At 43.8% G+C, this 26,052-nt stretch overlaps 2 protein-coding genes, 1 long non-coding RNA gene and 1 pseudogene across 4 annotated transcripts in view; all 4 read left to right on the forward strand.

Annotated features, from left to right (window-relative positions):
• The first annotated feature begins 3,585 nt into the window (after positions 1-3,585).
• TMEM70 (transmembrane protein 70) lies at positions 3,586-9,647 on the forward strand. The gene is made up of 3 exons (XM_017851629.1): positions 3,586-3,947; positions 6,211-6,316; positions 8,940-9,647. The coding sequence occupies exons 1-3, from the start codon at positions 3,738-3,740 to the stop codon at positions 9,404-9,406; spliced, it is 783 nt and encodes a 260-aa protein (XP_017707118.1). The 5' UTR covers positions 3,586-3,737; the 3' UTR covers positions 9,407-9,647.
• Positions 9,648-9,733: 86 nt separating this feature from the next.
• LOC108515047 (40S ribosomal protein S20 pseudogene) lies at positions 9,734-10,297 on the forward strand (annotated as a pseudogene).
• A 1,442-nt stretch (positions 10,298-11,739) lies between these two features.
• Positions 11,740-12,334, forward strand: LOC108515051 (uncharacterized). The gene is made up of 2 exons (XR_001881414.1): positions 11,740-11,790; positions 12,175-12,334. It is a non-coding gene; the product is annotated as an uncharacterized LOC108515051 (long non-coding RNA).
• A 6,719-nt stretch (positions 12,335-19,053) lies between these two features.
• LY96 (lymphocyte antigen 96) overlaps positions 19,054-26,052 on the forward strand; it is a 44,608-nt gene continuing 37,609 nt past the window's right edge. Inside the window, exon 1 of one of the 2 annotated variants that reach the window (XM_017851633.1) lies at positions 19,054-19,279. In XM_017851633.1, the coding sequence (XP_017707122.1) occupies positions 19,168-19,279 (112 nt within the window). In that variant the 5' untranslated portion in view covers positions 19,054-19,167. The remainder of the gene's footprint in view (positions 19,280-26,052) is intronic. The other variant, XM_017851634.1, reaches the window with a different exon arrangement.

Genomic DNA, 26,052 nt, shown 5'->3' on the forward strand with positions numbered 1-26,052 from the left:
TGGGATTTGTAGTTTCTCTGGTGGATACCGTCCGCCTTGGGACCGAGGCAGCCCTGCATCCTGGGACTTGTAGTTTCTCGCTCTGCGTGTGAAGATTTTGGTGGTTTTAGAGATTGTCCCTGCCTCTCATTTAGGGGTACGCCTGGAGGTGGGAGACTGCGGAGGAAAGATTGAAACGTGGGAGGGCGGTTTCTTTGCTAACGAGATCGTGCTCTTTATGAAGCAACATCTGTCCCTTGTGAAAAGTTGCTGTGCGTGCAGAAAAGCCAGCACAGCAACGACTAGCTCAATCGGCTGGCCTCATTTCCTCTCTTCCCAGTAGAATTCAATGCTTACTGAAAACTAACCAACTCCCCTCCCCGCGCACTACACCCCCGAGGGTCCTGCCTCTGACTCTGGGTTAGCTCAGCTATTCTGGATCCTGAGCTCACGCACAGAAAATCCAGGCGCCTGCCAATACCGTTACTCAGTTTTGGGGAACTTCTTTCTCATTCCACGCCCCCTTTCCCACCCCCAGCGTTTCCTGTGGTAAGATATACAGGCACCTTTCCAGGAAGGCTGAAACAGCTAAATAAAGTTCACCTTCTACTGTTTTCCAGGAGTGTGGCATGAAGAGAATGTATGTAGGGCCAAGACAACATTGCAAGTTGCTCAACGAGGCACTTTGTGTGCTCAAAAAATAGATAACAGGCTATCCGGAGTTTGTTGAACTGAGGACTTGACAGAAAGGCCTTTTTTTTTTTATTTGGTTGATTTGGTAGATAAAAGCATTGGCTTTTTATAATTAATTGCAATAATCGAGATTGTCTTGGATAAATTTTTCAAAGCCTTTGCAGAAATCAGAACAAAGATTTTTTGGTTGTAACGGTAGCTCGAAGTAGAGTTTGGTGGGGAGGACAGGCATGGAGATGCAGATGAGGCTAGGCTGTAGGCCCCTTTTCTTTTTTCTTTCCTTCTTTTTTATTGAGAGGGTGTCTCGCTCTGTCTGCCAGGCTGGAGTGCAGTGGCGCAATCTCGGCTCGCAGCGGCCTCCACCTCCCAGGCCCAAGCAATTCTTGTGCCTCTCAGCCCCCTGAGTAGCTGGGATTACGGGTGTGCTCCACCACGCCGGGCGACTTTTTTGTGTGTTTTTAGTGGAGACGGGGTTCACCATGTTGGCCAGGCGGGTCTCAAACTCCTGACCACAAGTGATCGGCCCACCTTGGCCTCCCAAAGTGCTGGGATTACAGGCGTGAGCCACCGTGCCCGGCCTAAAAACATCCTTATAATCGTTCTAAAATCCCATTAGTTTATATTTAACAAAAGTCTCTAAATTACTGGAATTGGAAAATCCATCTAACATAAATAACAATTCTATGTAAATCTATAGTACAGAGTTTTCAGAATAAAATCTCATTTTATGTATTTAGAAATTTTGAGAACTAGATCAAACAAATGTTTTATTTTCATCTACATACAGTATTTGTAGGGGAACAGCTTTACAGAAGATAAAATATTTGAGTTCTCTCAATATAGTTATGAAAACGTTTTATATGAAAATTTAAATATATCAGCAAAATAATATAGTGAATATTGATTGTGAATGAATTACCCTAAACAGAAGAGTTTTTAAAATGTAAATAAGCCAAGTGTGGTAGCTTAGGTTCATCTGACACTTTGGGAGGCCCAGGCAGGAGGATCCCTTGATTCCAGGAGCTCAAGACCAGCCTGGGCAACTAAAAGAGACCCTGTCTCCACTAAAAATACAAAAATTAGCTGGGCATGGTGGCATGGCCGGTAGTCCCAGGTACTTGGGAGGCTGAAGTGGGAGGATCACTTGAGCCTGGGAGGTCAAGGCTGCAGTGAGCTATGGTGGTGCCACTGCACTCCAGCCTGGGCGACAGAGCAAGACCCTGTCTCAAAAACAAAATAAAAGGCGGGTACAGTGGCTCGCCCTTGTAATTCCAGCACTTTGAGAGGCTGAGGTGAGTAGATAGCTTGAGTCTCAGGAGTTTGAGAGCAACCTGGGCTATATGGTGAAACTCTCTCTCTACTATTAAAACAAATGTTAAAATAAAAAGAAACAAAATATAAGTAGAAGCTAACTTTTTATAAAATAAAGTTATCCATATAGAGGTATTATCATTATCTCCTTCCGAATACTCCCCCCAATAGACAGTATTTGGAGTTGCCAACACGATCATGTTGTTCTATTGATTTATTTTTATTTTTACTTTTATTTTTGAGACAGGATCTAGCCCTGTCACCCAGGTGCAATCAGGGCTCACTGCAGTCTCAACCTCTTGGGCTCAAGTGATCCTTCCGCCTCAGCCTCCCAAGTAGCTGGGACTACAGGCAGGCACCACGACGCCCAGTGCATTTAAAAATTTTGTAGAGACAGGGTCTCACTTTGTTGCCCAGGCTGTTCTCAAACTCCTGGAATCAAGGGATCCTCTCACCTGGCCCTCCATGTAGTATTGGAATTGTAGGCATGAGCTCCCGCACTTGGCCACACATTATTTTAGACTATGACTTTGTTCCTCTGCAGTGCAAATAACATACCAAATCAAAAACAGTTATAGTTCTGCAGTGGTAAACAAAAGTGTGTCTCTATTACTAAGATGCTCATCCTTCAAGACTGAGCTAAATGTGAAGCCAGTCTGAAGACATTCTGAGGCAAAATTAATCATGTTCTTCTTTGTACTTCTGTGGCATTTGTTTGTTCCTTTTTTTGATACACAGTGTCACTTTGTGGTCCAGGCTGGAGTGCAGTGGTGTGGTCTTGGCTCACTGAAGCCTCGACTTTGGGCTCAGGCAGTCCTACCATGTCAGCCTCCTGGGTAGCTGGGACCACAAGCACACACTACCATGTGTGGTTTTTTTGTTTTAGGTTTTTTTTTCTTTTAATTTTTAATTTTGTAGTGACGGGGTCTCCCTGTATTGCTCAGGCTGGTCTCAAACTCCTGGCCTCAAGAGATCTTCCTGCCTAAACCTCCCAAAGGGCTGGGAATACAGGTGCAAGCCACCACAGCCGGCCACATTTTGTATATTGCGGTATCTCAATTACATTCCATTATATTCTAGCCAATTTTCAGGTGTTTTCCCCCACTATTTAAGCACTGTGGAGTCCCAATTTTATCTAGTATCTTTGTATCCTCTGCTCCTAGCTCAGTCTTGGCAATAGTCACTCAGTACTTCTTTAACAAGTAATGAATCATTGTGTATATAGATGTAAATGATTTCCGAAGACAAATCTGATAACACCTATCAATATTACATGAACAAATTCCATTTATTTTCCTCCAATCCGATGACTGAATTAAGGTATCATTCATTTTTGTTCAGATCGTATATTCTTCCTTCTGTGCCAACAGGCTGGAATCATTTTCCGCAAAGGAAACAGTTTTTAGGGATGTCGTCCACGAGAAAAAAAAGATTTAACCCTGGCTTCTGGGCTTTGTCATTCTCGCATAGCCCTCTGCCCTTCCACACTGTTATAAAGAAGGTAAAACTCTAGGAAGGAGGAGCCGCTCAGCCAAGGACAGAGCGGCGGATTCCCAGCTCGGCTAGCAGGTAACGCGCGCTGCCGGGAAGGCGGAAGGCGGGCGGCAGATTCTGCGCACGCGCGGGCAGCCCAGCTGCCGGGCAGGCGTCAGTGGCTAGGCTTGCGCCGCTTCTGTAGCAGTCGGGTGGGAAGCAGTGTCTTGCCGGCGTGGGCCTTTGCAGCTGGGGCGTCCGCAGCCGGTAGTCACTGCGGGATGCTGTTTGTGGCGTTAGGCCGCCCGTGGGCGGTCGAACTGCGTCTCAGCGGAAGTAGGATTGCATTGTGTGCGGCCGCCGCGCACCGAGGTCCCCGGGCCTTTGTCTCCCGGGCGTCCTCCTGCAGCAGGCCTTCGGGGCCGGTAGCCGGCGGGAGTACGGGGCCCTGGGGAGCCGCGCGCCTTCTCCGGCGTCCGGGCCGAGCGCAGGTCGGGCGTCCGAGATATGGTGTCCCAAGTGAGGCGGGGAGGGCGGGCGTCGCGTCGGGCCTGGGGAGGCCCGGCGACTCTTCGCGACCTCTCCCGGGTGACCGTGACTGGAGTGCGGGAGGAGCCCCCTCTGCGGGGCTTGGAGAAATAGCAGGCCGAGGGCCCCGGGGTCCTCAGCCTCCGCGAGTCCAGGAGAAAGGCTGGAAAGTGCTTACTTTTATGGTGGTTTCAAATCCACAGGGTTTGTGGTGACGATTATATGCAGTTTTCTACCCTTGAGCAGAAGCTTAGAAGTGTTAATTTGCAAGAAATTGGATGCAGCACCTGGAAATAGAACCGAAAGAGCCAGGTTAACCTGACTTTGAGCTTGTTTTACTTTTATTAGGTGGCTGTACTTTTAAGAATTACTTTGGTCCCTTGGAAAAGGGGAGGATGCAGATGTTAATTCTTTTATTTTGATCTGAATAAATTGTCTCCTAATTCTACTCTGTAAAATATCAGGATTGGCAAACCTGGTTAAAACTTGGAAGAAATGCTTAAAATGGAAATTGGAATCTAATTACATTTCAGCATTGAGGAATTAGGCATGCCTTTTACATTTTGAAGTGTGTACACTGTGAACCTCGTTTTCAGATGTTTGGGGAACTCTTTTTTTCCCTTGAAATTTGATGTAGGATTTCAAGTAAATTTTATTTCTTTTTTTTTTGGAGGTGAAGTCTCACTCTGTCACCCAGGCTGGAGTGCAGCGACGTGATCTTGGCTCACTGCAACCTCCGCCTTCCGTGTTCAAGCGATTCTCCTGCCTCAACCTCCCCAGTAGTTGGCATTACAGGCGCGCTCCACCACAGCGCAGCTGATTTTTTTGTAATTTTAGTACCGACGGGGTTTCACCGTGTTGGCCAGGCTGGTCTTAAACTTCTGACCTCAAATGATCCTCCTGCCTCTGCCTGTCAAAGTGCTGGAATTACAGGCGTGAGCCGCTGTGCCCAGCCAAATTTTATTTCTTGGCAAGAAATAAAAAGACCAGGGGATATACAGTATTTATAAGGTCTTTAGAGAAAGAATTGATATCTTTTAATACTATTGTATAAATATTTTAGAAGTATTTATAAAAGGCCTGGACTTGAAATATAATCTGAACTTGCAGAGTGTTTTACTTAAATTATTTTAGTAAAATTAAATTTTATTTTTTAGGGATGGGGTCTTGCCATGTTGCCCCGGCTGACCTCGAACTCCTGGGCTCAAGTGATCCACCTCAGCCTCCCCAGTAGCTGGGGCTACAGACATGTTCCATTACACCTGCTAAATGTATTTATTTTTTGAAAAGGTGTTGCATTTAAATAGAATGGAAATGATGTCCTCATTAACAGTGGAGTAGAAGAAACTGTTCCACTATTTTTACTTGTTCAAGGTCATACTAGACCTAGAAACCTGAGAGCTGGGATGCAAAGCTAACAAACTCCAACTCTGCAGTTTTCTACTTGTGACTAGAATTAAGGCAGGCCATTCTGTCAGCCAACTGATTTCTTTAGCTCTGTAGATTATTTGGGAGAATTCCTATGTCACCTCGTGTGACAGGTTCTCTTCATTACAATTTTATTTTATTTGAGACGGAGTCGCGCTTTGTTGCCCAGGCTGGCGTACAATGGTGTGGTCTCAGACCACTGCAACCTCTGCCTCCTGGATTCAAGCGATTCTCCTGTCTCAGCCTCCCGAGTAGCTGGCAGGTGCCTGACACCACGCACGGCTAATTGTTTGTATTTTTAGTAGAGACGGGGTTTCACTATGTTGGCCAGGCTGGTCTTGAGCTCCTGACCGCAAGTGATCCGCCCACCACAGCCTCCCAAAGTGCTAGAATTACAGGCATGAGCCACTGCTCCTGCCCTCTTCATTACAGTTTTAAAAATAAACTTAAGCCAGGCATGGTGGCTCATGCCTGTAATCCCAGCACTTAGGGAGTCCAAGGTGGCAGATCCCTTGAGGTCAGGAGTTCAAGACCAGCCTGGCCAACATGGTGAAACCCCATCTCTACTAAAAATATGGAAATTAGCCAGGTGTTGTGGTGGGCACCTGTAATCCCAGCTACTCAGGAGACTGAGGCAGGAGAAATGCTTAAACCCGGGAAGCGGAGGTTGCAGTAGTGAGCCGCGATCGTACCACTGCCCTGCAGTCGGGGAGACAGAGCGAGACTCTTGTCTCAAAAAAAAAAAAACTTAAAAAATTTAAGAAGGTTGGTCGATCATAATGATCCCTGTTTCAATAGATCCCTGTTTGTTGGGAAGGATATGTTCGATGCTTACATACGCCATCTGACAAATCAGAAGATGGAAGGCTAATTTATACTGGCAATATGGCCCGAGCAGTGTTTGGTAAGTAATTGGAGGTGAGGGTACTTACTTTTTTTTTTCTCTCTTTTAATTGTAAAAATATCCTTACCATATCTTACTTGTTGTTATGGCATCCCTTAATTACAATGCGTAAGGAAAATTAGATTTTCATTTTTTTCTTGAGGTGTGTTGATAAGTTGTAGAAACCTTTGCATTTTTAGATTTTTATTTGAGACAGAATCTCACTCTGTTGTCCAGGCTGGAGTGCAGTGGCATGATCTTGGTTCACTGTACTCTCCGCCTCCCATGTTCGAGTGATTCTCCTGGTTCAGCCTCCTGAGTAGCTGGGATTACAGGCATGTGCCACCACACTTGGCCAATTTTTGTATTTTTAGTAGAGACAGGGTTTCACCATGTTGGTCAGGCTGGTCTTGAACTCCTCACCTCAAGTAACCCACCCACCTCGGCCTCCTGAAGTATTGAGATTACAGGCGTGAGCCACCACACGCGGCCTCTATTATGTTTTAATATTTGGAAGGGGTAACTTCACCTCATTGCTTTATTTATTTTTTTATTTGTGCTGCTTTTGTTTTTCCAAGTGAACTTTAAAATCAACTTGTTTAGGATCTCAACTTTTTTATTTTCCAAACAGATGGTAATTTTTATTAGGATCATATTAAAATTATAAATTAAAGGTAAGATAAATTTACATTTTAAGTCATTTTTTATTGTGGTTAGATAAACATAAAATTTTTCACTTTAATCATTTTGAAGTATACAGTTTAGAAGCCATTTTTTAAAAACAATTGTTATTTTTTAGAGACAGGGTCTCTGTCATCTAGACTGGAGTGCGGTGGTATGATCATAGTTCACTGCAGCCTCAAACTTGTGGGCTTTACTGATCCTTCCACTTCAGCCTCCCAAATAGCTAGGCCTACAGACGTGTGCCACCACACCTGGCTGATTTTTTTTTTAAGCTAGTCAAATTTAGCAGTGGGGGCATTGTACACCAACTTTAGTGACACCAATGTTAAGTTCTGATAACTCATTACCATCAGACCAGCCTTGGCTAATTTAAAAAAATTTTTTTTGTAGAGACAGGTCTTATGGTGCCTAGGCTGGTCTCAAACTTTAATCATTTTGAAGTATACAGTTTAGAAGCCAGTCCCCCTGCCTACACCTTCGAGTGTGCTGAGATTACAGGCATGAGCCACTGCACTGCGCTAGAAGTCATTTATTTTTAATCTTTCTAAGGTAGTAGGTAAAATGGTATCTCAGTGTTTTATTTGTATTTTTTATATTTATTTATTGAGACAGAGTTTCGCTCTTGTTGCCCAGGCTGGAGTGCACAATCTCGGCCCACGCAACCTCCGCCTCCTGGGTTCAAGCAATTCTCCTGCCTCAGCACCCCCAGTAGCTGGGATTATAGGCACATGCCACCAAGCCTGGCTAATTTTTGTATTTTTAGTAGAGACCGGGTTTCGCCATGTTGGCCAGGCTGCTTATCTCAGTGTTTTTATTTATTTATTTATTTTTTTTGAGACGGAGTCTCGCTCTGTCGCCCGGGCTGGAGTGCAGTGGCCGGATCTCAGCTCACTGCAAGCTCCGACTCCCGGGTTTACGCCATTCTCCTGCCTCAGCCTCCAGAGTAGCTGGGACTACAGGCGCCTGCCACTTCGCCCGGCTAGTTTTTTGTATTTTTTAGTAGAGACGGGGTTTCACCGTGTTAGCCAGGATGGTCTCGATCTCCTGACCTCGTGATCCGCCCGTCTCGGCCTCCCAAAGTGCTGGGATTACAGGCTTGAGCCACCGCGCCCGGCCATCTCAGTGTTTTAACTTGAATGTCTTTCCTTACTAAAGAAGTTGATATCTTTCCCATATGTTTCTCTCTCTCTTTTTTTTTTTTTTTTGAGATGGAGTCTTGCTTTGTCTCCCAGGCTGGAGTGCAGTTTGCAGTCTTGGCTCACTGCAGCCTCTACCTCCTGGGTTCAAGGATTCTCCTGCCTCAACCTCCTGAATAGCTGGGATTACAGGCACATGCCACCATGCCCAGCTAATTTTTGTATTTTTAGTAGAGGTGGAGTTTCAACATGTTGGCCAGGCTGGTCTTGAACTCCTAACCTCAAATGACCCAACCACGTCAGCCTCCCAAAGTGCTGGGATTACAGGCATGAGCCAGTCCCATATGTTTTTTAACCACTGGTGTTATTTCTTTGGTGATTTACTGTTTTAATCTTGGGCATTTAGCCTGATAGAATTTACCACGTTTGAATATTTTATGTTAGATATACTGGAGTGCTTGTTAATAGAGAGTTTTGTTTGATAATCTGCTCTCTGAATCAACTTTTGTAGTACAGTATTAGTAAGGATCTTTAAGTAATATTAACTACTTTATTGTGGAACTGAGGTAGGGCCACTTAAACCCTAAAGCAGATTTCCTGCCTGGAGAGACAGTACATTCTAATGGTCAGCGGCATGGACATTGAAGTCAAAATATGTAAAGTCCTTAAAACAGAGGTTGGAATATAATAAGCACGGTATTTATGGTTTGATTTTGTTGTCTTGAGCTGATACAGTAAGAAGAAAAATGGAAGAATTAGTGGGATAGATTGATTCTTTTATAAAATTTATAAGTATTGATCCTCTCTCTTTTTGTCCCATTTAGGTGTGAAATGTTTCTCTTATTCAACAAGTCTGATTGGCCTTACATTTCTGCCATACTTGCTTACACAAAATAATGCTTTTTTTGAAAGTGTGTCTCTACCTGTTCAAATCGTATTTTATGGCATCATAGGAAGCTTTACGTTGATCACCCCAGTGCTGCTTCACTTTATCACAAAAGGCTATGTCATTCGATTGTACCATGAGGCCACAACAGACACTTATAAAGCCATTACCTACAATGCTTTGCTTGCAGAAACGAGTACATTGTTTCACCAGGATGATGTGAAGATTCCAGATGCTACACATGTGTTTACCACATTTTATGCTAAAACAAAATCACTGTTAGTTAATCCAGTGCTCTTTCCAAACCGCGAAGACTTTGTCCATCTAATGGGTTACGACAAAGAAGAATTCATTTTGGATATGGAAAAACCCAGTGAAGAGAAACAGCATAAAGATGAGAAATGAGCCTATGTTTAAACGTTTGTGCTTAAATGTGATTTACGTTTTAATGTATAATAATAAAATAGCCTTTTGCATTCTGTTAGTGACTGATTGTTAAATAATTTGAATTATCAAAGCTTATAATTTCCAGAGAATGATGTTTGTTTATAATAAAACAAGCTATGTTTGAAAATGAAAACGTAGTATCTGCCATTCGTGTTTTAGAAAAAGGTATGTGAATAAATATGTTCATGCTGTTATAAGAGTTCTGTATTACTGTGGTTGACTCTAAACTGGGGATCTGATGTCAGTAGCAAATGGGAGAGTTACTTTATTCTTTGTATATGGATTTTTCTAAGTGTATAAATATTTTCTGACATTAAAAGACATTTTCTCTTTGAGGAAGACACAGTCGTAGGTGGTGTGGAGCTGTGGTCCACCTGCTACTGCTCCTGACTCACTGCTCTTTGCTCTTGCCTGAGGACCAAATCTGTCAGGAAGCTGGCTAGGAAGCCTTGCAGCAGCCATGGCTTTTAAAGATACCAGAAAAACACCCGTGGAGTCAGAGGTGGCAATTCACCGAATTCAAATCACTAACGAGTTGCAACGTATAATCCCTGGATAAGTTGTGTGCTGACTTGATCAGAGGAGCAATGGAAAAGAATCAGTGAAAGGACCAGTTTGAATGCCTACCAAGACTTTGAGAATCACTACAACAAAAACTTGTGAAGGTTCTAAGACATGGGATCGTTTCCAGTTGAGAATTCACAAGCGACTCTGACTTGCACAGTCCTCAGATTGTTAAGCAGATTACTTCCATCAGTATTGAGCCAGGAGTTGAGATGGAAGTAGCCATTGCAAATGCTTAAGTTGATTATTTTCATAAATTATCAGTTGTTAAAAAAATTTTTTTAAACCCCAAAATTTCAAGAAATTCACAAATTATGGGAACAGTTTTAAGTCCCCTTTGGTTCAGAACACAGGTTTTTGCCTAACCCCTGGCATGATTGCCCATAAGAACATTCATGTGCAGTTGAACTGGTGGTTAGCTATAAGGGAAATGATAAGTAGTGTTGTTTTCAGTAGTCTTAATTTGTTTCTTCAACTGTGCACTCCTCCCTTGGTGGCACCCTATGGGTTTAGGAAAACCACTGTTACTAAATAGGTGAAAAATACCTTGTGTAAAATTGCCGTCTCTATGCTAGCTTTGTCAAGAATATCCATTGTAAGATTTTTTACCTCTATTGTAAAGTGGAGATTGACTCTTGCCAAGAATTTTTAGCTAGGAACAAGAGGCCTCAAACCACACTATTTAGATCAGTAGATATTTACTAAGTGCCCAATACTGTGCTAGTTACTAAGATCACGGTTAAGAACAAAACACCCAGTCTGTCTTTATGGAGCTACCTAACATTGTCTATGGCTACCATAATACTAAATTTAAACTTTATGGTGTACATGTGTATGAGGGAGGTTGGTGGGGAAGCAGCAGGAGCATCTGATCAAAGAGATCATTCAATTCCCAGGCTTCTAGAAATTTATTCATAGGAGATAAGACAGAAAGTTGTCTTTCTGAGACTTAGAGCCTGCCCTCTGCTTGGATTGTCCAGCTCACCAGACAGAATTCTCACCGCCATTCCTGTGTCATCTGCTCCGGGTGGGTTTTTGCCTGCTTGCTTCTATGTCCTTTGTCCCCTAGATGTATCCTAGCAATGAATGAGAGATGTCTTTCTTTTTTTTCATAGCAATCTACTAGATAAGGCAGGCTTGTCCAACCTGCAGCCCAAGATGGTTTTGAATGTGGCCCAACAAAAATTCATAAACTTACATTTTATTTTTGGGATATATTTTTTAAACTCATCAGCTATCAGTATATTTTATGTGTGGCCCAAGACAATTCTTCAAACGTGGCCCAGGGTAGCCAAAAGATTGGACATCCCTGAGATAAGAGATATCTTTCTATAAAAAGTTATTCCATGATCAAATGTTTATTATGGATACATTAGAAGTAGAAGGAAGAAAGAGGCTGGGTGTGGTGGCTCTTGCCTGTAATTGCAGCTACTTGGGGGGCTGAGGTGGGAGACCCGCTTGAACCTGGGGGATCAAGACTGCAGTGAGCTGGGATTGCACCACTGCACTCCATCCAGGGTGACAGAGCAAAACCCCATCTCAAAACAAAAAAGGAAAATCACTCCTAGTTCCCCTAGAAAAGTTGCATTGTTTACATTTTAAAGATCTCTTCCAATATTACCTCTCTTCATCGCTTAAGTACAATATATTTCTTTATGTTATAAATAAAGTTTCAGTGCCGCAAAAGAAATAGCACTGAAATATAAAATTTTCTTTTTTTCTTCTCAGCAAGGCAGTTTACTTCTATAGAAGACTGCACCCTCACAGATGGAGCAATGGTGAGCGCACACCTGGACAAGGGAGGAAAAGGGGGTCTTATTCCTGACACAGGTGGCCCCTGCTGCTCTGTCGTTCCCCTATTGGCTCAGGTTAGACAGCACAGGCTAAACTAATTCCGATTGGCTAATTTCAAAAGAGCGACAGGGTGAGTGGTTTGGCGGGAAAAATGATTGTGGAGAATGAGCAGGTAACTGGAATGAGTCAGGGTGGAACAGGTAATCAGAAAAGGTTGGTTTGCGAGGAAGTTAAGTTTAAAAGTAGAAGGTAAAGAATTGAACATACTGACATATTGATTCTTTGAAGAGAAATTTAGAACTCATATCTAACATTTACATGTTCTATATCCATGTGATCATTTTATCACTGTGCTCTCGGTCCTGCAGCTGTGAGGAGGACGCTCTGCAGATTCACTGCTCACTGGCTTCCTCCCCCGTGTCCTTGGGACCGCCCGAGGGGAAGATGGCCTCAGGAGTGCAAGTAGCTGATGAAGTATGTCGCATTTTTTATGACACGAAAGTTCGTAAATGCTCCACACCAGAAGAAGTCAAGAAAAGAAAGAAGGTTGTCATTTTTTGTCTCAGTGCAGACAAAAAGTGCATCATTGTAGAAGGCAAAGAGATGGTGGAGATGTTGGCATAACTATAACTGATCCTTTCAAGCATTTTGTGGGAATGCTTCCTGAAAAGATTGTTGTTATCCTTTGTATGATGCAAGCTTTGAAACAAAAGAATCCAGAAGAGTTGATTTTTTTCTTTTTGTGGGCACCAGAACTAGCACCTCTGAAAAGTAAAATGATCTATGCAAGCTCCAAGGATGCAATTAAAAAGAAATTTCAAGACATTTTATCACTATGGAGTGGAGTGAAAAACTTGTTTTTATTGGTTGATATCAGAATAATTCTTCAGAAGACAACTTGGTAGTCTAGGGGAAAAATATGCTTACGCTAAGTGGGAAAGGTGACATCTTAAGGGCATGATCTGGAGTGAGAAACTAGGATAGAGAAAGGATCAGCATGCATAGGATAACAGGATGATTCATCACTGAAATAATCAGAAGAACCAACTCAGGCCAAGGTTAGGAGAAACATAGGCACCTCCCTCATGCCACTTTGCTACTCTATCCCAGGCAGAGTAATCTCAGGAAGACTGGGAAGGTAATGAATCTCTCACTGTTTAGGGAAAGTGAATCATTTATTTGCATCACAAAAGTTACCTATTTGCGTGTGAAAAGGCAGGGTGATCCTAGCTGACATCTGGGTTACATCAGGTAATAACCCCATTAACAATAAAATATTGCAATCCTTTTCCCTAATGCAGATTTCACCGTACTGAAAGGCTTTTGGAAGCAAAAGTAACAAGATGGCCATTAGATATAAATGACAGTCTTAGCTTGAATGTATTTGTAAAAATTTTATTCTGATTCTTTTAGAAAACCTTGTACTTGCTTTTATTTTTATTGAGAATTTCAAACACAGAAGTAGAAGAGTACAGTGAACCTGCATGACTCTATCATCCAGATTCAACAATGACCAATTTATAGTCAATATTGTTTCATCTAGACCCTAATCATTTCCCCTCTACTTTTTGGGGAAAGCAAATTCCAGTCATAATAATATTTCTTTCTTAAGTATTTACTTTTGTAACTCTACAAGATGAGGACTTCTTTAAAAATGTAGCCACGATACCATTATCAGATCTACAAAAATGAAACAACCCCACAGCTCTAATATCATCAATCTATCAGTCTGTTTAAATTTCCAATTGCTTCATAATTTTTCCCCACATTTGGTTGGATTTAAGATTCAAATAATCAGACCAGAATGAAGAGTTGGTTTAAAAAATTATATATGTGTGTGTGTGTGTGTGTGTATATATATATATATCTCCAAATAAGTTTCATATCTTACACATACCAATCGTTTAAATGGCTTTTAAGACTCTTCTAAAAGACATTTAGAAGACATTTAGACATTGAGTCTACCCCCTAGACTCAAGCAATCCTCCCACCTCAAGCCTCCAGGGTAGTGGGACTACAGGCGTGTGCCACCACGCCCAGCTAATTTTTGTATTTTTTGTAGAGATAGTGTTTTACCTGTTGCCCAGGCTGATCTTGAACTCCACCCGTCTCGGCCTCCTAAAGTATTGGGATTACAGGTGTGAGCCACTGTACCGGCCAGGCCTTTCCATTTTTTTCCCTTGCAAATTATCTGTTGAAGAAATAGTTGTTTGTCACTTAGACCTTCTCATGGTCTAGATTTTCTACTTGTATCCCTGAGCTGTATTTTAACATGTTTCTCTGTCTTCTATATTTCCTATAAATTGGTAAGTAGATCTTAAAACTTCACCAGAGTGAGGTTTGATTATTTTGGACAAAACTGCTTTTATAGATGATCATATTTGTTAACTTGCTGCGTAACGAATTACCCCTAAAACTTACATGCTTAAAGCCACAATAAACATTTCTAACACTGCACAGTGTCTGTAGATGTGGAAATGAGGAGTGGCCTAGCTGAGTGGTTTTAGCTCAAGCTCTCTCAGGAGGTAGCTGATGCTGCTGTCATCTGAAGGCTGGGCTGGGGCATGAGGAACCCCCCGTGTCCAAGATGGCTCACTTACATGACTGAGAGTGTGGTACTAGCTCTTTGGCAGGAGGCCTCCGTTTCTCACCACATGGATCTCTCTTTAGTGCTTCTTGCTTCTCCCAGAGTAAGTGATCGAAGAGAGTAAGGTTATACAATGTGTTGTGTGACCTACATGAAATTTGCACACTGTCATTGCACAATACTTTATTGGTTACACAGTCAGCCTTATTCGATGTTGGAGGGGATTCACAAGGACCTGTACACCAGGAGGCAAAGCTCATTGGGAGCTATTTGGAGGCCAGTCCCCGTAGTGTTCTCCCATTAAGAGGTACATAATGTTGTTTTGTCTCTTTGTGATGGTAGCAACCATTGATGCTCAATGCGTAAGTCCACCAATTCATTAGATGTTGAAAAATGGTTATATTCTATTATTCCCTTTTCACTTATTAGCTGAAATACTTCTAAAAATAGAGCTAAAAGTACAAGAAGGCAAGAGAAATTTGCCCCTCTCTGCTATTTGGTAACTGAGTAGTTCAGTTTGTATGGAAAAGTCAGGATAAATGCTTGATTCTGTCCTTTTATTTGCCAGTTTTAAAAATAGATTTGGTTTCCTAGCATCATCTGTTGATAAGTAGACTTAAAAAATATGTTATGAGGCTGGGCACGGTGGTTCACGCCTGTAATCCCACCACTTTGGGAGGCTGAGGGGAGGATTGCTTAAGGCTGCAAGTTCGCAACCAGCCCTGGCAACATAGTGAAACCCTGTCTCTAAGAAAAAACTAAAAAAATTAGCTGGGCATAGGGGTGTATGCCTGTAGTCCCAGCTACTTGGAGGCTCAGGAGGGAGGATCGCTTGAGCCCAGGAGTTTAAGGTTGCAGTGAGCTGTGATCATGCCACTGCCCTCCAGCCTGGGTGAAAGAGGTAGACCCTGTCTCACAAAAATGATAAATAAAATATTATGAGCTTATGGATTTAAATACATTAAAGTATTTCAACTTAGTGCAATTACTATCTTACTAATGTTCATATAGTCATATGGATAGGCTAAATAATGGCACAAAATGTTCACCTCCTAATCACTGGAAGCTGTGAATATTACCTTACATGGCAAAAGGAATTTTGTAGATGTGATTAAATTGAGGATTTTAATTTGGATTGTGCTGAATTGCCCAGCTGGGTCCTTTGTAATCACTGGGGTCCCTATAAGAAAGAGGCATGAAATCAGAGCAGAAGGTGATGAAGTGGGCCAGGTGCAGTGGCTCAGGACTGTAATCCCAGCACTTTGGGAGGCGGAGGCAGGCGCATCGCAAGGTCAGGGGTTCAAGACCAGCCTGACCAATATGGCGAAACCCCGTCTCTACTAAAAATACAAAAATTAGCTGGGTGTGGTGGCACGTGCCTCCCAGCTACTCGGGAGGCTGAGGCAGGAGAATCACTTGAACCTGGGAGGCAGAGGTTGCAGTGAGCTGAGATTGTATCAGTGCACTCCAGGCTTGGCGACGGAGGGAGGCTCAAAAAAAAAAAAAAAAAAAAAGAAGGTGATGGGATGATGGAAGCAGAGATTGAAGTATTGAAGTGATGCATTTTGAAGATGGAGAAATACAAGTGTTGTAGCTCTAAAAGCTGAAAAAGGCAAGGAAACATATTCTTCTCCTAGAGTCTCCAGAAGGAAACAGCTCTGTTGACACCTTGACTTTAGTACAGTGAAACTGATTTCAGACTTCAGACCTCCAGAACTGTAAGAGAATACATTTACAGTTTTTGTTTGTTTTTTGAGATGGAGTCTTGCTGTGTCGTCCAGGCTGGAGTGCAGTGGCGCAATCTCAGTTCACTACAACCTCCGCCTCCTGGGTTCAAGCAATTCTCGGGCCTCAGCCTCCCGAGTAGCTGGGATTACAGGCGCCTGCCACCACGCCTGGCTCATTTCTTGTATTTTTAGTAGAGATGGGGTTTCGCCATGTTGGCCTGGTTGGTCTGGAACTCCTGACCTCAGGTGATCCACCCGCGTTGGCCTCCCAAAGTGCTGGGATTACAGGCATGAGCCACTGTGCCCAGGCTATGTTATTTAAAGCCATGAAATCTTTTGGCAATTTGTTACAGACATTATAGGAAACTAGAAACACCTATCTTTGGTCAGTGGAACCATCTTCAGATTGGTTATCTAATATAATAAAGTGTTTTAGGCTCATTTTGTACATTTTCTACCCCAGACTCCAAGGAGTGTTGGTTGCTTATAGTGGGAAATGGTATTTTGAGACTGCTAAGGGTTTTTAAATCATGGGATTTTGCCTTTTTGCCTTTTAAATTTATTTTAAAATTGTGTTTTTTAAAGAATTTACCATCTAACCAGTTTTAAGCATAGAGTTCAGTGGTGTTAACTATATTCACATTGTTGTGCAACAGATCTCTAGAACTCTTTCATCTTGTCAACCTGAGACTCTATGCCCATTGAACAACTCCCTATTTCCCCCTCCTCCCTTGGACTTTTGCATTTTTGAAAATGGCAGGGCCAACAGCCATGGCTCAAACCTGTGGTCCCAGCTGAGCCCAGGAATTTGAGGCTGCAGTGTGTTAGGATCACATCGGAGAGTAACCACTGCACCCCAGCCTGGGCAACACAGTGAGACTTTGTCTCTAAAAAAATGGAAAGAAACACATTTCTGTTTTAAAATATTTTGCCAACATATGATTATTTTCTTCTTAAGTGTGCAGATTTTAGCCAAACTTCCATGCCATTTTGGCTACTAACCCTAAACTATATCCTATAAAGGATTTCAAGTAGCAAAATATCTAAAGGAATAACTGGCTTTCTAAAATGGAGTAAGAGTTTTGAAATGAAATACATGTCACAACAAAATGATGACATTTCATTATTAGGACTCAAAACATTCTCTTGAGGTCTAGCTTGTTGTAGGTGAATGCATTATTAAGACTGGTGGAGTCCCTGCCCACAGCACAGAATTACAGCTAGTGTCCCCTGTTTGGGGTCTTATCTGGCCCTGTTGTGTCCTGTAACTAAACCTGCTGCTGAAAAGAAATAGTTCCCATGAGACTGTTCACTTCAGATCCATAGGTGCAGCTCTCTGGGCCATGATAATTTGATTTGTTGTTGTTATTGTTGTTTTTTGAGATGGAGTCTCGCTCTGTCACCCAGGCTGGAGTGCAGTGACATGATTTTGGCTCACTGCAACCTTCACTTCCTGGGTTCAAGCAATTCTCTTGCCTCCGCCTCCTGATTAACTGGGACTACAGGCACTTGCCACCACACCTGGCTAATTTTTGTATTTTTAGTAGAGACAGGGTTTCACTGTGTTGGCCAAGCTGGTTTCAAACTCCTGACCTCAGGTGATCTGCCCACCTTGGCCTCCCAAAGTGCTGGTATTTACAGAGGTGAGCCACTGCGCCCGGCCTGTTTGTTTGTTTTTGAGACCAAGTCTCACTCTGTCGCCCAGGCTGGAGTGCAGTGGCCCGATCTTGGCTCACTGCAACCTCTGCCTCCTGGGTTCAAGCGATTCTCCTGCCTCAGCCTCCTGAGTAGCTGGGACTACAGGTGTGCGCCACCATGCCTCGCTAATTTTTGTATTTTTAGTAGAGACAGAATTTCACCATGTTAGCCAGGCTGGTCTTGAACTCCTGACCTCAAGTGATCCACCCGCCTTAGTATCCCAAAATGCTGGGATGACAGGCAGGAGCCACTATGCCCGGCTGAGAATTTGTTTTATAAAGCAGGAGTCCCCATTCCCTGGGGGCCATGGACCAGTACCAGTCCATGGCCTGTTAGGAATCTGGCTGTGGCTTGTTAGGAACTGGGCTGCACAGCTGGAGGTGCGCAGCAGGTGAGCGAGCATTACCACCTGAGCTCCAGCTCCTGTCAGACCAGCAGCAGCATTAGATTCCCAGCGGGGAGCAGGAACCTTGTTATGAAGTATACATGCAAGGGATCTAGGTTGCATGCTCCTTATGATAATCTAATGCCTGATGATCTAGGGTGGAACAGTTTCACCCCGAAACCATCCCTCCCCATCCCCTCAGTCCGTGGAAAAATTGTCTTCCAAGAAACTGGTCCCTGAGGCCAAAAATGTTGGGAACTGCTGGTATACAGAGCTGTGGGAGAGAAAAGCAATGCAGAGGGAAAAGGAGTTCCTGTCTGTTGAGACTTTCAGGGGGACCTAGGGACTGGTTTTGTTACAGTTGACTGGGAAGTGTCTTGTTTATTTTATTTTATTTTTCATTTAAAAAATTTTTTCGAAATGGAGTTCTGTTGCCCAGGCTGGAGTACAGTGGTGCCATCTTGGCTCACTGCAAACTCTGCCTCCCAGGTTCAAGTGATTCTCCTTCCTTAGCCTTCTGAATAGCTGGGATTACAGGAGTGCGCCAATCACACCTGGCTAATTTTTGTATTTTTAGTAGAGATGGGTTTCACCACATCAGCCAGGCTGGTCTTGAACTCCTGACCTCAAGTGATCCACCTGCTTTGGCCTCCCAAAATGCTGAGATTACAGGCGTGAGCCACCGCACCTGGCCAAAGTGTCTTGTTTTATTTTTAAGGCTTTGATCACTCTCATTTACAGTAAGTGTTTGAAGAGTACATTCTAAATCATTTTTCTCTCTTCCTTTGCAGGAAGTGCTCAAATGTTAAGCACACACACACAAAAAGAGGAAACAGTTGGATAGGAACTCAGAAATCATGTGACTGATGACTAAGTTAAATCTTTTCTGCTTACTGAAAAGGAAGAGTCTGATGATTAGTTATTGATCCTCTTTGCATTTGTAAAGTTTTGGAGATATTGAATCATGTTACCATTTCTGTTTTTTTCCACCCTATTTTCTTCCATATTTACTGAAGCTCAGAAGCACTATTGGGTCTGCAACTCATCCGACGCAAGTATTTCATACACCTACTGTGGTAAGTAAAACTGCAAAACAAATCATTGTAGCATCAACTATTTTGAGGGTAAGTTTTCACAAGAACCTTACACTGTTGTGGCTGAAACACAGGAAATGTCAGTGTGTTCCAGCTGCTGTGGTGGACGCCGCCACCAGGAAAAGCAATAGCTGGCAGCTGCCCCGTGAGAATCTTTTCAACCCCTCACAGAGCTCGCGAGTCTCTAAACTGTGTTGTGCTTGACCTCCAAGTGCTTCTGTTCCCTGTGTCATCTTTCTCTACCCTGAGCCCAGTTTTGCGTTCTGCCCAGTTTCAGTAAAACCGTCTGCTTCTGAGCTTTCGCCTCAGCCTTGACACTTACTAGTTCTTCTTCTTGAGATGGTAGAGCAGTCCCAGCTGCTTCCTGTAGTTGATTTCTGCTCCAAGCTGTGACTTTTGAGGGCTCTTGGAACCATCTCCCTAACTGGATGTAAGCCTGTTTCTGTCACTAGCTGTGTGACCTGAAGCAAAGTACTCCAGCCTTTTTAGCACTAAAGTGAAAGTGATTTTGTAGCCTACTTGATAAGGGTGTTGTGAGGTGAAGTTTTTTAGCACAGGGTCACGTAAAGACAATACTCTTAATTTTTTTTTGGAGTCAGCCATACCCTAATGCTATTCACTGGCTGTATCACTGTCCGCTGCCCCAGCTGCTCATTAGCAAGCGTCCTCGGGTCTGAAGGCACAGTGTCAGGCCTGACAGCTGTTTTGGTTCGGTACTTTCCACCGTGCGGCTCACCGTGGGTTGGCTGCCCTTTTCCACCCACTGGCACTATCCGGAAGGTTTAAAGTGGTGCTTCCCAAAATACCAGTTCTTTAAGATTCTTTTGGGAAAATAGGATCTATGGCCTAATCATCTGGGAGAGATTTACAGATGTACTTTGAGTTCTGAGAAGTTCTGCAGTAAAAGTACCTGTTTGACCACAACATTTTCAATTTCATTTGTTGTTTGTTTGGTTTTTAGTCTGGAGGGTATGTTAACTCTCTTGAGAAACATGCTCTGCCAAATGCTAATATAAAGTGACTTTCGGGAAATTGGGATAATTGCCACATGTGAGAAGGAGACTTAGGAATGTGGCCAGTCACACACCATGGCCCTTCTTCTCCTGGTGGGTTGCACTGAATTCCCTCTCAACGTATCTCTAAAATCTCTCCATGCTACAAGATCCTTTTGCATTCCGCTCTTCCAGCAAGGCTCCTACTCTACTTGGCCCCCACTTCTCTTTCCTGTTTTGGCCCTTTTGTACCATGTGCGAATTATGCCACTCTGTGTGTGTGTGCCTGTGTGTGTGTGCGCGCACGCACGGAGTTTTGCTCTGTTGCCAGGCTGGAGTGCGGTGGCATGACTTTGGCTCATTGCAACCTCTGCCTCCCAAGTTCAAATCATTCCCCTGCCTCAGCCTCCTGAGTAGCTGGGACTACAGGTGCATGCCACAGCACCTGGCTAATTTTTGTTTTTTGTATTTTAGTAGACACAGGGTTTCACCATGTTGACCAGGATAGTTTCAATCTCCTGATCTCGTGATCCGCCCGCCCCGGCCTCCCAAAGTACTGGGATTACAGGCATGAACCACCTCACCCGGCTTATGCCACTCTTTATATGATCTTTATGGATATAACATTTTGTATTATTATTTAGCTTTTAGTCTTAACAATAACTCAATTTGTCTTTTAAAAACATTTCACATTTTATCATATTTTATCATTTATTTTTGAGACAGGGTTTTGCTCTGTTGTGCAGGCTGGAGTCAGTGGCATGATCTCCACTAACTGCAACCTACACTTCCCTGGCTCAAGCCATCCCCCTAGCTCAGCCTTTCTAGTAGCTGGGACTACAGACATGTGCCACCATGTGTCTTGGTTAATTAATTAACTTGGCTAATTATTAATTAATTTTTTTTGTTTTTTAGTTTCACTCTTGTTGCCCAGGCTGGAGTGCAATGGTGTGATCTTGGCTCACTGCAACAACTGCCTCCCGGGTTCAAGCGATTTTCCTGTGTCAGCCTCCTGAGTAGCTGGGATTATAGGTGCCCACCACCTATAATTTTTGTATTTTTAGTAGAGACAGGGTTTTGCCATGTTGACCAGGCTGGCCTCAAACTCCTGACCTCAGGTGATCCGCCCACCTCGGCCTCCGAAAGTGTTGGGATTACAGACATGAGCCACCGCAGCTGGCCTAATTATTAATTTTTTTTGTAGAGATGGAGTCTTGCTATATTGCCCAGGCTGGTCTAGAACTCCTGGGCTCAAGAGATTCTCCCACCTTGGCCTCCCAAAGTCCTGGGATTGCAGATATGAGCCACTGCACCTGGCTTAAAATTTCACATTTTAATCATTTTTGAGTGTTTGGCTCAATTGTATTAACTATATGCACGTTGCTGTGAAACCATCACCATTGGTTTATCTTTTTATTTGACTTTCTAATTTTTTTTTTCTTTGAGACAGTCTCACTCTGTCTAGGCTGGAGTGCAGTAGTATGATCTCAGCTCACTGCAACCTCTGCCTCCTGGGTTCAAGCAATTCTCGCGCCTCAGCCTCCTAAATAGCTGGGATTACAGGCGTGCACCACCATGCCCGGCTAATTTGATTTGACTTTATGAAGGAGGATCTTCCTTCTTTCTCTCTGAGAAATCCTGTGGTCCTTTCCTGCTGCCCCACTGTCAAAGGGACTGTGGACAAGCCACTGGAATACACATCTACAGCAAGATGCTGCTTGCTGCCATCCCCACTGCCATATGTATGACTGCCTTCCCAGCCTGAGAGAATCCATCCCGCCAGGCCAAAAATGCATTACCTGTGGGAAGCACTGATTCCTCTAGGTACTATTGTGATTCTGCTAGGTACTATTGTGAGGGTGTTGGTGACAACAACCTCTGATTCACTGTGATGATGATCTCCATGAAAAAGCAGAGATAAATTTCCATTTGGTCAAGCTGCTGGGCATCTAAGTGTATAGTTTTTTAAGCACAGGGTCTTGCTCTCTCACCCAGGCTGGAGTGCAATGGTACAATCATGGCTCACTGCAGCCTCAAACTCTGAGGCTCAAGTGATTTTCCCACTTCAGCCTCCCAAGTAGCTGGGACGACAGGCCTGCACCATCATGTCTGGCTAATTTTCTTTTTTTTTTTTTTTTTTGAGACGGGGTCTCGCTCTGTCACAGGCCTGGAGTGCTATGGCCCGGATCTCAGCTCACTGCAAGCTCCCGCCTCCCGGGGTTCACGCCATTCTCCTGTCTCAGCCTCCCGGGTAGCTGACTACAGGCCCGCCACGTCCGCCACGCCTAGTTTTTTTGTATTTTTTAGTAGAGACGGGTTCACCGTGTTAGCCCAGGATGGTTTCGATCTTCCTGACCTCGTGAATCACGCCCATCTCGGCTCCCAAAGTGCTGGGATTACAGGCTTCAGCCAACCGCGCCCGCCATGTCTGGCTAATTTTCAAATTTTTTGTAGTGACGGAGTTTTGCCATGTTGTCCATGCTGGTTTTGAGCTCCTGGACTTAAGCAATCTCCCTGCCTCAGTTTCCCAAAGTGCTGGGATTACAGGCCTGAGCCACTGATTCAGGGCTACAGTGTCTTAATTAGTTCAGGTGCCATAACAAAATACCGCAGACTGGATGGCTTAAACAACAAACATCTATTTTTTCACAGTTCTGGAGGGTAGAAGTCCAAGATCAAGGTGTCTGCATAATTGGGTTCTCCTGAGACCTCTCTCCTTGGCTTGCTGCTGTGTTTTGAATTTTGTGCCCTTGCAGACTCATGTTGAAATTTAATTGCCATTGTGATGATATTAAGAGGTGGGACCTTTAAGAGGTGATTAAGCCATGGAGGCTCTTCCTCTCGTGAATAAATTAATGTCATTATTGAGGGAGTAAGTTTCTTATAAAAGGACAAGTTTAGCCCCCATATGTCTCTTGCTTTTGCCCCCTCTTGCCCTTTTGCTCCTCCACCAGCAGATGAGACAGCAAGAAGTTCCTTGTCAGATGCCAGTACCTTGACATGGAACTTACCAGCCTCCAGAACTGTGAGAAATAAATTTCTATTCTTTTTTTTTTTTTTGAGATGGCGTCTCGCTCAGTCGCCCAGGCTGGAGTGCAGTGGCGCAATCTCGGTTCACTGCAAGCTCCACCTCCTGGGTTCACAGCATTTTCCTGCCTCAGTCTCCCGAGTAGCTGGGACTACAGGCACCCGCCACTACGCCCTGCTAATTTTTTTGCATTTTTAGTAGAGATGGGGTTTCACTGTGTTAGCCAGGATGGTAAATTTCTGTTCTTTATGAGGTACCCAGACACCAATATTCTGTTATAGCAGCACAAAGTGGACTAAGACACTCGCAGCTGGCTGCTTTCTCACTGTGTCCTCCCATGGCCTTTCCTCTGTGTGTGCACATCCCTGGTGTCTCTTTGTGTGTTCAAATTTCCTCTTCTTGTAAGAACACCAGCAAGATTGGATTAGGGCCCATCCTAACAGCCTCATTTTAACTTAATTACCTCTTTAAAGGCACTGTCTCCAAATGCAGTGACATTCGGAGGGACTGGAGCCTCAACATATGAATGGGGACGGGGGAATGAGGACACATTTCTGTCAGTCCATAATATACAGAAATGACAAAAATTGGCTGATTTATTCTCCCAATTTTGGGAAAGGCAAAAAATGTGGGTGTATGAGTTGGTTTCCAGGGCCTTAGGCACATGCTCTCCTATGATCCCGAGTCGTTGGTCTCAGTTCTAATCTTTTTTTTTGCTACAGATGGTTAGAAAATCCAAGGAATTAATAGATTATTTAATGAAACCAATATTCTCTGAGCATTTAGCATGCGCCTACTCTAGGAACGGAGGAGATAATTGAGTTAACAACGAAGACAAAAGTCCCTGCCCTTATGGATTCAGTAAAATATTCAGCATGTCAGATGGTGGTAATTGCTGTGAAAGAAAAATAAGGCTGGAGGGTGCGGGGTAGAGGGTGCAACGATGCAAAGGTAGAGAAGCTGGGGGGCTGCATTTTAAATCAGGATGGCCAGCCAGATGTGATGGCACTCACCTGTAGTATAGCCCAGCTACTCAGGAGGCTGAGGCAGGAGGATGGCTTGAGCCCAGGAGGTCAAGGCTGCAGAGAGCCATGTTTGTGCCACTGCACTCCAGTCTGGACAACAGAGCAAGACCGAACCTCGCTAATTTTTAAATTTTTTGTAGAGACAGGGTCTTGCTGTGCTGCCCAGGTCAGTCCCAACCCCTGGGCTCAAGCAATTCTCCTGCCTCGGCCTTCCAAAGTGCTGAAATTACATGCATGAGCCACCATGCTAGGCCTAAAACCTGTTTCTTTTCTTTCTTTCTTTTCTTTTTTTTTTTTTTTTTTTGAGACAGAGTCTCGATCTGTCACCCAGGCTGGAGTGCAGTGGTGCAATCTCAGCCCATTGCAACCTCCACCTCCCAGGTTCAAGTGATTTTCGTGCCTCAGCCACACAAGTAGCTGGGGCTGCAGGTGTGCATCACCATGCCTGGCTATTGTTTTGTGTTTTTAGTAGAGATGAGGTTTCACCATGTTGGCCAGGCTGGTCTTGAACTCCTGACTTCAAATGATCTGCCCACCTTGGCCTCCTAAAGTTCTGGGATTACAGGCGTGAGCCACTACGCCTGGTCCTAGCTAATTTCTGTATTTTTGGGGATGGGATTTACTTTTTTGAGATGGAGTCTTTCCCTGTCACCCAGGCTGGAGTGCAGTGGCACGATCTTGGCCCACAGCAGTCTCTGCCTCCCTTTCTCAGTAGCAGGGATTACAGGAGTGTGCCACCACACAGTTCTCCTGCCTCAGCTTTCTGAGTAGCAGGGATTACAGGAGTGCGCCACCACGCCCAGCTAATTTTTCTATTTTTAGTAGAGATGGGGTTTTACCGTGTTGGTCAGGCTGGTCTCAAACTTCTGACCTCAGGCGATCTGCCCACCTGGACCTCCCAAAGTGCTGGGATTACAGGCGTGAGCCACGACGCCTGACCTGTATTTTTTAAATAGACACCAGGCTGATCTTGAACTCCTGATTTTAGGGGTTCAGCCTGCTTTGGCCTCCCAACGTGTTGGGATTACAGGCATGAGCCACCGTGTCTGGCCTTAAACCTGTTTCTGTCTAAGTCTTCTCCATCTCATCATCCACCTAATTCCTTAGGGCCCAGACCAGAAGTATCCTTAAGTATCTCTTTCCCTCACCTATTACATTATTGTATTAGTCATTCCTGTTTTCATGATCTTCAGATTCTATTCTATATCCAAGTGCTTCTCACTGCTCTCTAACACTCATGCCACATTTGTCTCTCCTTGGCCTCTACAAAAACCTCTTAAATTGCCCTCCCTCTGCTTCAGTTTTTGCCACCATACAATCTATTCTTGGCACAGAGGCCAGAGAGATCTTTGCAAAATGAAAATACGTCAGATAATGTGACTTCTCCTGCTGAAAATCCTCCAGTAGCTTTTCACTACAATTAGAGTGAAATCTCAGCTTTATACCAAGACCTCCAAGACTCCTCAGGATCTAGAGTTACAGTCAGATCCCACCCACTAGGGGGTCCTTCCCACAAGTTTGCCTCTCAGCTCAGATGCCATGTGCAAGCCCTAGTTTGACACCTGTGGTTCTCACTGGCTATAAATTGGAGGTTCCCCTTTCTTGGGTTTGATCATTTATTAGACTAGCTCTCAGAACACAAGGAAACACTCATTTATGTTTACTGGTTTATTATTATTATTATTATTATTATTTTTTTTTTTTTTTTTT

This window comes from Rhinopithecus bieti, unplaced genomic scaffold, assembly GCF_001698545.2.
Source record: "Rhinopithecus bieti isolate Rb0 unplaced genomic scaffold, ASM169854v2 scaffold_32422, whole genome shotgun sequence".
Taxonomy (NCBI): domain Eukaryota; kingdom Metazoa; phylum Chordata; class Mammalia; order Primates; family Cercopithecidae; genus Rhinopithecus; species Rhinopithecus bieti.